Genomic DNA, 13,239 nt, shown 5'->3' on the forward strand with positions numbered 1-13,239 from the left:
CACTGCTGAAGTTTAATACAGACTTCGGCACCGCAGCACAGCTGGGAAGTAGTGCCTAAAAAAACCACTCTAATTTCAGCACAACTTTTTTTCAGAAAGGAGCCGTTCCTTCTTACTTCTACACAGTTCGACCCCTTTGGCGAGTACACGTAGAAGTCACATATGCTCGCACCTACAACATACATGCTTATTTGAACATGTGTGTAGTAGACGTGACTTTCCCGTAGTTGCAGCTTTTGTTCTTCATGGTGGAGATAGTTCACATTTATGTTCTCATTGACAACGGGCTGTGTCCCGCACCTGGAAGGGGCCTTGATCTCCAGCAAGCAGATTCCTTGCTTTTCATCCACCAAACCATCTGGGCTACAGCACAACCATGGCTGCACATTGCTGATGACATGTCCCACTTGAATTACCTTGCGGCCCTCTTCGGATATGTGCTCTTGCCATGCGACTGGCTCTTTTGCCACACCGTATGCAGATGCAGCGCTTTTAAAGGAGTGTGGCTTGATGTGGCTCAAAGTCTGCTTGATGTGTCTTTATCCTGTGAGCCTTGGAACTCACTGAAATTCTCAGTGCCCTCTCACAATACCACTGTGGGCATCCACTCTGTAGAATCGTTTGTCTTGCAATGATGTTGCGTTCGTCCTCTGTCACCACTACGTCAAGAAGGAAGTCGTCACTCACTTCTTCAATTGGAGTGTGTCTGCAAATATTTCGTTGGGCTGACCCAGGCGTTCGAGCAGTCTGTCCAAGCTTGCTAGATTTTCCTTTACTTGCTCCTCTTGGCGGAGCATTATGCCCAAGGGGCAGTTTGAATTGATGATGGCTCTGGGCACAGGTTGCTCCACCAGCATGTCATCTGGACGCTTAGGTGGGTACATTTCCGAAAACAAGACTCCCTTGTCATACATCCCAAGCTGCTTCGCCGGTGGCCGTTTCCACACATTTGCTATGGACGTCTTCGTTGATGTGTCCTCTTGATTGACATATGTAATCACTGCTGGTGTCACTGCCGCTGAATGCTTGCACTGCCCTGAAACACCACCTCTACAGGTGCAGTGAGCTTGTGTGATGTTCCTGCTGGCATCCAGCTGATGAGAAAAGAAATGTATGCAAGGCATTTTAATACTGCACAAAAATGAGGGAACAATTTAATAAACATTATTAGCTCACCTTCTACCTTTCACAAAATTTGGGAATGCAATGCGAGGTCAGCTAGAGCTGTACACGATTTGTTTGTTTGTTAGGAACATGAAGCAGTGAACTGAGTTGCCTAGCATATTAATGTAAACACACCTAGCGGCACGGCACCGCGCTACAGCTACTCTAGAATTAAGCTTGGATGAAGAGTAGCTAGGCTACCAGAACTGTAGGGTCTGCAGGAAAAAAACAAAGTGTGGCTTTCCAGCCCGCGTAAGTAAGCCGTGCAGACCCTGTAATGACAGAAGTGCATAAACATACACGCTTCTGTGCATTTCTCGAATATATTTTACGACGACATTGTGGAATAAACAGTTGAAAGTAGTACCTGTCCTGTTTTTGACCTTACTTTTGTGCCGTATCCCTTGTTTGCACATTACAAAGCTTTTTTCTTCTTTTGGAAAACATAAACAAAGAAACGGGTCGTTACACCGAGCGACAAATTTAAGCGATACACTGCGCAAGATGCGGCGACTTGGCTGCGAATTGTCATGACCCGAAGCCGCGGTCACAACAAAGGAATGCCGCCTAGCCAGTGGCCATGATCTCATCTAAGCCATCGATAATTCTGAATAGTCTCAATATTTTGCAAATACACGGGTATGGGTACGCACCAATCATATTCGAAGCATGAAAGAATGATAAATTACCTCGATCGTTATGGCGAGATGCACGCCAGACGCACGTATTTGTCCTTCAATACCGACGTCACCGTAGCAAACCGTTCGTGCACGTCAAAAACATGCCCGCTTTGATGCAGTTTTTCGCCTTTTTTCATAGTGGTATTGTGGAAGAATGATCCCACTACAATATCTTTAAAGCCAGCTCGAAGGACTAATGCGCCAGCCACAGGCACTTGCACCGCCATAGTTTCCTATGCAAGGAGCCAGTACCATCTGCTACAATTCTCAATATTGCACACGAGTTGCACTGCAAGCGGCGCGGCGTGCGGCTTTCAAGGCGCCCCCTATAGGTCCCGCATGGAGTGTATAACAGAGGACAGGAGGAAGCTCGAAACATCATGAGCCGTGGCTGTTGGCATCGCTGCGGTTTCAGCATAACGCGTCAGATGGTCGATGAAGACTATAATCCAATGGTTGTCGTTTGTTGAGCGTGGGAATGGGCCGAGAAGGTCCACTCCAACCATTTCGAAAGGAGCTGATTATGGCGCCACAGGGTGAAGGAGTCCGACTGGAGGAGTATTAGGCCACTTGAATTGCTGTAACTTGTTACAACTGGCCACATACTTTTCTATATCCCGTCGCATACTAGTCCAGTAGAATCGACTCTGAATTCGGTGGTATGTTCTAGTGAAACCTAGGTGCCCAGCGGTCGAGTCATGCATATCATGGAGTATGTGGGTTCTCAAATTCTTAGGGACCACTAAGAGGAGACGGGCGCCATCAGCCGCATAATTCTTCTTGTAGAGCAGGCCATCTTGGATGACAAAGCCATTTTTACCTGTTGGTTAAGCAGCTGAGGCGAAGAGGGCATCCAGGCTGCGGTCGTCACGCTGCTCTTCCTGGAAAATGGCCAGGTCGGGAAAAAGATTGTTGTCGATGGCAGCCAGAAACTCATCGAAATTCTTGGTGTCACATGCACTTGTTTGTAGAGGGAGGCTCGAAAAACAGTCGGCATCTGCATGATGTCAGCCACTCTTGTAACAGACTGCAAAGTCAAATTCCTGCAAACGTAGCGCCCATCGAGCAAGGCGGCCAGACGGGTCTTAGAGACCAACCAACCAACATAGGCAAGAAAGGCAGCTTGTGCGTTAGCGAAACTTTGTTATCATTATATAAGGCCGAGAAGAAGTTTCTTGAGTGGTGTGTATCATAAATGTTTGATTAGATGTGTGGTTGTAAGTTTGCTCCATGCGTATGCGTTGACTGACATTATACATGTGCCTGTGTTCTGTGAATAAAGCAGTTGTGAGTGGCGCCCTGTCCCATTATCTTCTCTTGTGTGTGTCCGTTTATTTGACGTCTTTATATATTATAATGAACAGCTGCCAACTAGCCCAACAAGAAGTGCTTTTAAGCGTTCCAGCCATTGAACGGGCTTGCACGTTGGTAAAAGCTGAGCCATTCGTCCACGTCTTCCCCAGCTTTTCTGGTGAAGGTTCGTGGTTCGATGTAGGGCTGCTTTGGGTAGCTTGAAGAAGGTGGCAGGTTGTCACCGTCAGAAGCCATCTGTGGTGGCAGACCAGCAATTCAGCAACTTCGGCGAAGCTCCATGGATTGCGCTTCTGCGGGTGGTTTGTCGTCGTTCTTCGGGGGCGCCATTGTTTTACCCCGCACCTCCACCGAAACGGTTACGATGGGGTGCGTTTATTTAAAGATGAATTGGTGAAAAGGGGCCACGCTGACACCGAGCCGCTGCAAAGACAAGCGCACTTTGTTCTCCTCTTCCTCTGTTCTCTGTGTAGCTTTAGCGTAACACTGTGTTTCATCAGAAAAAGGAACACATCAGAAATGAGATAGAGAAAAAAACGACTGAGCAGTCGCCTCGAGAAGAGAAACCGCATGTGGCCATACTGAAATTATGACTGCGTGCACCCCAGTGTACAGAAATTCACAAACCGCAACTGAAAGAGGAAACACAACCAAAGGCCAAAAAAAAAAAAAAATGATAATAATTCTGAACTTCAGTCGCGTGGGGCCATATTTAAAGGGACTGACGACTGGCCAGAATGTGTTGCAAGATGTTTATGGAGATGAAAGGACCATGATTTATAGTGATTAAATCCAACACGCTGTTTACAATTTAAGTAGGAATTGTAATTTTAAATTGGCAAACAAAGTCTCAAAAACCAGGAAGTGGCGAGGCCTGGTGGTGAAATCTTAGTAGTTTGGATGTATTCTATGAGATCACTGTACGTAAGTCGACTCTTATTAAGTATAGCATAACTATTGCATAAAATTGCAGTTGATATATTATTAGACACTCGCACTTTATTTTGTGCTTCGGAAATCAAAAGCGCACGCATGGCTGCGGCAACACGCTGAACTGTGTATCACGTGTGAAAGTGTCGTTTCATTTTCGATCCTATTGGTTTCGTTTTGACTAGTTAAGTACCAAAGCAGTTGGACAGGAGACCATGAAAAGACATGGCTATTATTGCAGAAATACTTTAACACTTCAGAAAACATGAATCACAGGAACATCGACTTCATAAACAAAATAATACTTTCTCACAGCTACGGCCACACCTATCGTCTGCCTGTCAAATGTTGCCGTATAATCGATATCACACTTACTTATCACTGTTTTCAGCATGCTTCCGTTGGAACGACTACATGCTCATTGCAGATTGAAAGATTCTAATAAAAAATGTTCCATGGGTGTTTTCTGACTGGTAAGCTTTCCATTACACAAAAAAAAAAAATATGGGTACGATGAAAATTGGTTGTCAGTCCCGTTAAGCTACAGGAAACATGATAAGGGTGGCTGTTAATAATTATAGCCTTCATGCACCCTTTGGAGGTAGCAGACGACGTGACATGGCCACATGAACAAGTGCTTGGAAGTAAACAAGTCGAGTTATGCGCCCCACTTGCAAAAACAAAATTTCAATTGATTTTAGACAACTCCATAAAAATGGCAGCACCTCTCAACAACCAGTTGTGTTGAATAAGCAGATCAGTGCCATATGTGTGCATGTGGGTCGGATCAGCCATACAGGTACAGCAAAAACCCTCAGTTCAATAAGACATGGTCACCCAGGTTCACTGGGAAGTTTTATTGTGCACATGTTTGCCTTAGTAGTTCAACGGCTGGGCATACCCTCAGTGATGGTTGGCGATGTTCCCAGGTGGTTGGGGAAACACTGTACAACATGCTGCGCCTTGAGGAAAGCCTAGTGGATGCAGAAGACCGGCCACTACATCCGCACCGGGTTATCGCCACACAGGTGAGTGTCCTTAATATAAGCTGGAACAGCGAGACAAAAATGGGGACACACCATACAGGACAAGTGCTGACTGCCAATTCAGTTTTATTCTTAGAAATGCTGGGCAATGGAGTGCATGTGCTAAAACCTAGAAGGCCAAGTTTTTAAAAAAGAGAAAAAAGGAAGCAATAGCAGGAGCATTCTGCTTAAAAAAGCCAAAACATAAATATGCCCTCATTTGCATTGTTAGAAAAAAAAGGTAGCCTTTCTGCATGCGAAGTTGCCTTGTACCAGTGTACACGTGCTTGTTCTGGGCAGACTACAAAAGGCTGGCATTCTTAAGTTTGGTTTCTAGCCCAAAACTGTTATCTTGTGACTATGGCATAGACTGCTCATAACATAAGTTGCTGCAGTCACGTATTTCTACACTATAAGATGGACCGCACTATAAGCGAAACATTTTCCAAAGGTTGTGCATGTGCTAAACATGTATATCAAAAAGTCGCATGTGTCCAGGAGTCTAAGCATATGGCCAGGATGTGCCTTCACTTCAGACAGCATAGGCATTCCTCACCCTTCTTCCAATGACGAGCATGGAAATAAAGTGTCCAACAATTCACAGAGAAAATAGCATTCAAGAATGGGATTTACAAAGTAGCGCTTCCATGGAAGCCTGTCATCACAAATCTAGCAGACAACTGAAGTGTTACACTTAGACGCCTTCAAGGTTTATTTCGGTAATTTGGCACTAATGAGGAGCTTCTTCAGCAGTATTACAAAGCAGTCAGACAGTATGAAATGGGTGATCACGCTGAAAAAATCAATGGACAAGATGCAGCAGAGAGGTGTTATTACATGCCACAGCATGCCATTATCAGAGGATCATCCTCGATGACATGGCTGACGGTAGTCTTTGATGCCTCCTGGCATATGTGGAGCAGCGTCTCTGAATGACTTATTAGAATAAGGATGCAAGATCAACAACAACATGGTTAAAATGCTTGTATATTTCAGACTACACAAGATTGAAATTACTGCCAATGTCCAAAAATAGTTTATTCAAATCGGCATTCAAAGCCTGATCGCGACACTTGCAGTTTTTATGTTTTGACAGCATGCCGATGCCAAGCGAACCTGTGCCAAAAATAGGATAGGAAAGGAAAGTATAGGATGACACGAGTGCCATTTGTAAGTACACCAAGTCACCTTTGTCACCAGCGCTCCAGTATCATTAATCATCATCATCATCAGCCTGGTTACGCCCACTGCAGGGCAAAGGCCTCTCCCATACTTCTACAACAACCCCGGTCATGTACTAATTGTGGCCGTGTCGTCCCTGCAAACTTCTTAATCTCATCCGCCCACCTAACCTTCTGCCGCCCCCTGCTACGCTTCCCTTCCCTTGGAATCCAGTCCGTAACCCTTAATGACCATCGGTTATCTTCCCTCCTCATTACATGTCCTGCCCAAGCCCATTTCTTTTTCTTGATTTCAACTAAGATGTCATTAACTCGCGTTGTTCCCTCACCCAATCTGCTCTTTTCTTATCCCTTAACGTTACACCCATCATTCTTCTTTCCATAGCTCGTTGCGTCGTCCTCAATTTGAGTAGAACTCTTTTCGTAAGCCTCCAGGTTTCTTCCCCGTAGGTGAGTACTGGTAAGACACAGCTATTATACACTTTTCTCTTGAGGGATAATGGCAACCTGCTGTTCATGATCTGAGAATGCCTGCCAAACGCACCCCAGCCCATTCTTATTCTTCTGATTATTTCCGTCTCACGATCCGGATCTGCCGTCACTACCTGCCTGCCCTAAGTAGATGTATTCCCTTACCACTTCCAGTGCCTCGCTACCTATTGTAAATTGCTGTTCTCTTCCGAGACTGTTAAACATTACTTTAGTTTTCTGCAGATTAATTTTTAGACCCACTCTTCTGCTTTGCCTTTCCAGGTCAGCGAGCATGCATTGCAATTGGTCCCCTGAGTTACTAAGCAAGGCAATATCGTCAGCGAATCGCAAGTTACTAAGGTATTCTCCATTAACTTTTATCCCCAATTCTTCCCAATCCAGGTCTCTGAATACCTCCTGTAAACACGCTGTGAATAGCATTGGAGAGATCGTATCTCCCTGCCTGACACCTTTCTTTATTGGGATTTTGTTGCTTTCTTTATGGAGGACTACGGTGGCTGTGGACCCGCTATAGATATCTTTCAGTATTTTTACGTACGGCTCGTCTACACCCTGATTCCGTAATGCTTCCATGACTGCTGAGGTTTTGACAGAATCAAACGCTTTCTCGTAATCAATGAAAGCTATATATAAGGGTTGGTTATGTTCCGCACATTTCTCTATCACCTGATTGATAGTGTGAATATGGTCTGTTGTTGAGTACCCTTTATGGAATCCTGCCTGGTCCTTTGCTTGACAGAAGTCTAAGGTGTTCCTGATTCTATTTGCGATTACCTTAGTAAATAGTCTGTAGGCAACTCACAGTAAGCTGATCGGTCTATAATTTTTCAAGTCTTTGGCGTCCCCTTTCTTATGGATTAGAATTATATTAGCGTTCTTCCAAGATTCCGGTACGCTCGAGGTCATGAGGCATTGCGTATACAGGGTGGCCAGTTTCTCTAGAACAATGTGCCCACCATCCTTCAACAAATCTGCTGTTACCTGATCCTCCCCAGCTGCCTTCCCCCTTTGCATATCTCCCAAGGCTTTCTTTACTTCTTCCGGCATTGCCTGTCGGATTTGGAATTCCTCTAGACTATTTTCTCTCTCATTATTGTCGTGGGTGCCACTGGTACTGTATAAATCTCTATAGAACTCCTCAGCCACTTGAACTACCTCATCCATATTAGTAATGATATTGCCGGCTTTGTCTCTTAATGCATACATCTGATTCTTGCCAATTCCTAGTTTCTTCTTCACTGCTTTTAGGCTTCCTCCGTTCCTGAGAGCATGTTCGATTCTATCCATATTATACTTCCTTATGTCAGCTGTCTTACGCTTGTTGATTAACTTCGAAAGTTCTGCCAGTTCTATTCTAGCTGTAGGGTTAGAGGCTTTCATACATTGGCGTTTCTTGATCAGAACTTTCGTCTCCTGCGATAGTTTACTGGTATCCTGCCTAACGGAGTTACCACCGACTTCCATTGCACACTCCTTCATCATTCAAGTGCATCAAATCTGTGCTGAGATCAACTGCAATGCAACTTGCTCAGAATTTCATGTTGACGACCTCATCGCAGGAGTTCCTCCTTCAAAAGCTTTCTGTCTTTATAAAGAAGCGAATCTCATGATGAGCAAAGCGGGCATGAAGCTGCAAAAGTGTCCCACAAATGATGATGAGCTAAGGCGGCACATCACTGATGGATTGTACTCTGTCCCAGCAGTGGCTCCTACCAAGGTTCTTGATGTGCTATTGGAAACAGCAGCTGACAAGCTTATTTTAAACATTGAATCGTTGCAGCTTCTTGTAAAAAAAAGTGACACCAAGAGATGTGTCCTTCAGACAACCACACCGTTTTTCTATCCATTAGGTTGGGTATCACCATTCTTTGTTACGATAAAAGTCCTCTTTTAAAGATTGTGGGAGCATGGCACAGCGTGGGAAGAAGTTATGCCTGAGCCACTTAGACACGAATAGGAAACTTGGTCCAATAAGCGAACATTGTTAAACTACGCGAACAAACGGACCACAGAGACAGCATGGGACAAGGACGGGCGCAGTCCTTGTCCCATGACCGGACAAGGACTGCGCCCGTCCTTGTCCCATGCTGTCTCTGTGGTCCATTTGTTCACGCAGTTTAACAATGTTCGCTAATATGTACCAACTCGCCCAACAAGTTCTTTTAAACTACATTGGTCCAATAAGCTGAAATGCTGTCAGGTGTTTTCACTCTCCAGGTGTGAGCTAAAGTTATTAAATGGCAAGCCTACAAGCTCACAGCTTCATGCGTTTGCGGATGCCAATTTTAGTAGATTATCTGAGAGTTGAAGATCTGCACGGTAATGTTGACGTTCAGTTTCTGTTTTTGTAGTGTAGAGTACCTCCAATCAAACAGAACACATTACCATGTTTGGAATTGGTAGCCGCAATTCTGGATTCTAGAGTCCTAAAGTTCTTGCGAGAGGCTCTAGAGTCGAGGCACTGGAAAATAGACAAGCACCTGTGGGTGCACTCAGCTGCAACGCTTTGTGGGATACAAAGCTCAGCAACCAAGTGGAAGCAATTTGTCTATAACAGAGTTAACGAGATATGTGAACTAACAGGTCCATACCAGTGGCATCAATGGTTTTCACACCCTTCAAACGCGGTGAAAAATAATATGCCTGAAGTTCCTTTACTCCTTGATAAACCGTAAATTTTCTTTAGATCCTAGTCCTTACATAACTCTTTCTGCATCCAGGAAAACCTGTCATTCCCACCCCCTCGCTCTCTCTCCTTACGTTGCCAAGACAAACCTCTTTAAATTTTCATTCTTTCCTTGATCTATAGAAGAATGGAACTTCATCCCTTTCCATCATCTGAACTCCCCTGAATCAATTCAAACTCATATTATTAGTATTTCCTAACTAACATTGCTGTTTCGTGCTATATTGTTTCATTTCATGAATTTCATATTCTTGCAATTCTGCCTTTTGTACGCGTATTTTTTAGTTGTTACCCTGCCCCTCCTGCTTGGGCCACACAGCCTGCAGTATGATGTAAATAAATAAATAAATAAATAAATAATCAGTTGACACGAGATCCATCTGCACAGATCCTATTCCAGTTTTACATATTTTCTAAAACTGCATTCAAATTGCACACGTTTCATATTCCGCCATAAACGATACATCAGGTGCAATACTCCTACCTACCGAGAGCCAACTGTTTTCCCTGTATGAGGGAGCTCAGTGAAGAAATTGGTGTCCCACTCCTCGATCATCACTTAATGGCTTCAGCAAAGCCGTTGCCACCATGGCACTGTTGGGTTATAGAATGTGACACATTGTTTATAGGCATTTCAAAACGTGCTCCAGAAGCATATAGTCTAATGCATTTTCTCAAACTTCACTCAAAATATTTGTGCCAGAGTTTTATTGACACATCTAAGGTTCATACTTTCATTTGTTATGCAGCCTTCGATATATCATTTTTGGAGTCTAATGTTTTGCACCCGGAAACAAGTGCAGTTAAGCTCGATCTAATGGGACCTGATTGTACGAACTTCCTGATCTAACAAAGAAATTTCCATTCCATGGCAAGTATATTGTACAACAAATACAAGTACAAGGCATTGAACTTATAAGGTTCACTGTTGTCATCAACCCAAATTAATGAAACTAGCTTGCATTAAACCCGATTTAAAGAAGTTTTTCCAGAAATAAATGAGTAAAAAAAGCTGTGATTTCTTTCCAGTTTTGATGCAGATGGATTTTTCTTCAAGCTTGCGCTCTAACGCTCTCGCGTTAAAACATCCGTTCACCCTAGTCGCCACCCTAGCTTTATTTTGACGAGGCTGCACACCACGCCCATGCACAGAACAATGGACTCGGCAGTTACTAGCGTTCTTACGTACCAGAAGGCGCTAGGGGTGGCAGTATTTGGCCGCCCTGGCAGACTTGTGTAATCTGATTGCATGTATGCGTGACACGAATTGTGCAGAACTTTCTGGAAGGCATGCAGGCACTAGCGACTACTCTGGAACCTACAATGACGCGTGTATAAAAGCCGACGTGCTTGACCGGCTGATCAGATTTTGATGATCGCCAACTGTGTTCGCCGCTATCGCTGTGCTTTGCTATTGCTGTGCTTTGCTATTGCTGTGCCTGCTTTTGTGGGCACAAGTTCGCACAATAAAAGTTAGTTTCTTTATTCAGAGGTTGGCTGCTATATTATTCACTGTCACTACTACGCAACATCTGATGGAGGTGCTAGTACGTTCCTGTACTGAACACCCCACAATGCTGTGAGCCAAGCGCGAGCCACGAAGATGACACTGACGTTGCCAAGGACCAGCGAACTAGTTGCAGGCTGCAAGGGCTGCCCCCGTAGCATGGACTTTTGCCTGAGAAGACCAGGAAGCGCACGGCCATGACAGCAGCTACAATGACAGCCCTAGTGCCACCACCAATCATGCTGCAGTGGCCCAGGCAGCTACCTACGTTCCACGGTTCAACATTCGAGGGCCTGGAAAGCTGCCTGGAGACGTATGAGAGGGTTGCTACATTTAACAGCTGGAACAGCAACGACAAGTTCCGACATGTCTTTTTCATATTGAAAGACGCTGCCAGGACATGGTTCGAGAATCGAGAAACCACCTTGACGACGTGGGACCTGTTTCAGAGCGGCTTCCTCCAGGCAGACATTCACAAGTGTTTTATGCAACGAGCGAGCCCAAGCTCTACTAGAAACTCGAGTGCAGCTGCCCAATGAGATCATCGCCATCTTCACGGAGGAGATGGCCCATCTCTTCTAGCGTGTTGACCCAGAAATGTCAGAACAGAAAAAAGTTCGCTTCTTGATGAGGGGTGTCAAGCAAGAGCTCTTTGCCAGCTTGATACGCAACTCGCCCAAGACTATTGCTGAATTTGTCTCCGAAGCCACAACCATTGAGAAGACGCTCCATAAGCGGACAAGGCCATATAACTGCCGAAACGTGGGGGGTACGCTCTGCCTGCTGCTAGGGTGAAGGCGAGCTGCGGATCTGGCCACACACATCGTCATTCCGTGGTATTCCCCAACCTGTAGCGCTTGTATTCGCAGTTACATCAGGTTCGAACAAATAAGGCAATCAGCAGCGGCAACTGTAGCAACATTTATTGCTTTGAGCAATAAAGAACACTGGTAGGGAAATCCTCTCTCTAATAAGTAATTATTATTAGTGTGACACAGCAGTTATCACGGCATTTATTCCGTGTCAAAAAATTAGGCGAACCGACCATGCCCACAGCACGGAGCACACACGAGAGCCAGCCCCACAAGCGATGACGAAGAAGAACCCCATATGAACCCCATATGACGATGATCATGTACAGATGACAAAGAATAGCTTATAAATTCCCACACTAATGTCCCCTCGCACGAGAGCGGCCATCCTGGCCGCAATTCAAAGGGGCGGTGAACGTCTCGGGAAAGGCTTCATACGGGAAACGTGGACAATCTCAGCGGCGCGGCAGCGGCGGTCATTTGGAACAATAACTGGTTCCACGCGATAGTTCACTGGAGAAGTCTGCTCCAAGACTTTGTAGGGGCTGATGAACCAAAGCTGAAACTTGTCACACAAGCCAGGAGTACGAACTGGTGTCCGGAGTAGCACTTCCTCGCCAGGGCGGAAGCACACGACGCGATGAGAGGCGTCGTAATGCTGCTTGCGGTCCTCTTTCCGTGCTTCGGTGTTGATGCGGGCGAGCTGGCGACAACGCAGAACGCGGGACACATATTCTTCGCAGGAGGAAGGACATTGATGGACAGTTGGCGCGAAGAAAGAGACGTCAAGACAGGAAGAGGGCGAACGACCATAGACAAGGTAGAATGGCGAGTAACCGGTCGTGCGTTGAATGGCGGTATTATATGCAAAGGACACGAATGGTAAAATTGCGTCCCAGTTTCTGTGATCCGAGTCGATGTATATGGCTAACATGTCTGACAGCGTGCGATGAAATCGCTCTGTGAGGCCGTTGGTTTGCGGATGGTAACTGGAGGTAGTCTTGTGGGGGGTTCCGGAGGCTCTGAGTACTTCGTCTAGTAGTTGCGAGAGGAATGCTTTTCTACGGTCGCTCAGGAGGACGCGAGGAGCACCGTGACGCAGTATTAAGGATTGAAGTATGAATGCAGCAACTTCAGAGGCTGAGGCAGAACTCACACAAGTTGTTTCGGCGTAGCGTGTCAAGTGATCAACGGCTGTCACAATCCATCGTTTACCGGTGAGAGTCACAGGAAGAGGGCCATACAAGTCAACGCCAACGACCTCAAATGGTTGCGACGGACAAGGAAACGGTTGCAGTTGTGTTGTGAATCAGCATGCGCCGCTGACACGTGTTTGTTTGGTTAGATTCACCGGCCTTGCCTCTGGTGAATCGGCAGTGGCTGCGGCTGACGTCACAAGATAAACACTATAAAAGCTACACTAACCTTTAATAAAGCGTTCGTTCTTTGCC

At 45.5% G+C, this 13,239-nt stretch overlaps 1 protein-coding gene and 1 pseudogene across 5 annotated transcripts in view; one reads left to right on the top strand and one right to left on the bottom strand.

Annotated features, from left to right (window-relative positions):
- Positions 1-13,239, top strand: part of LOC126538397 (spliceosome-associated protein CWC27 homolog) — a 275,758-nt gene that overhangs the window by 64,148 nt on the left and 198,371 nt on the right. For all 5 annotated transcript variants that reach the window (XR_008613958.1, XM_055074766.2, XM_055074768.2 and 2 more), the window contains exon 4: positions 5,015-5,113. Coding sequence is in view for 4 of the 5 variants with exons in the window: in XM_055074766.2 (XP_054930741.1) it covers positions 5,015-5,113 (99 nt within the window). In the remaining variant the exon portion in view is untranslated. The remainder of the gene's footprint in view (positions 1-5,014; positions 5,114-13,239) is intronic.
- LOC140217440 (uncharacterized) lies at positions 13-4,975 on the bottom strand (annotated as a pseudogene).

This window comes from Dermacentor andersoni, chromosome 4 (assembly GCF_023375885.2).
Source record: "Dermacentor andersoni chromosome 4, qqDerAnde1_hic_scaffold, whole genome shotgun sequence".
In the NCBI taxonomy this organism is placed as follows: domain Eukaryota; kingdom Metazoa; phylum Arthropoda; class Arachnida; order Ixodida; family Ixodidae; genus Dermacentor; species Dermacentor andersoni.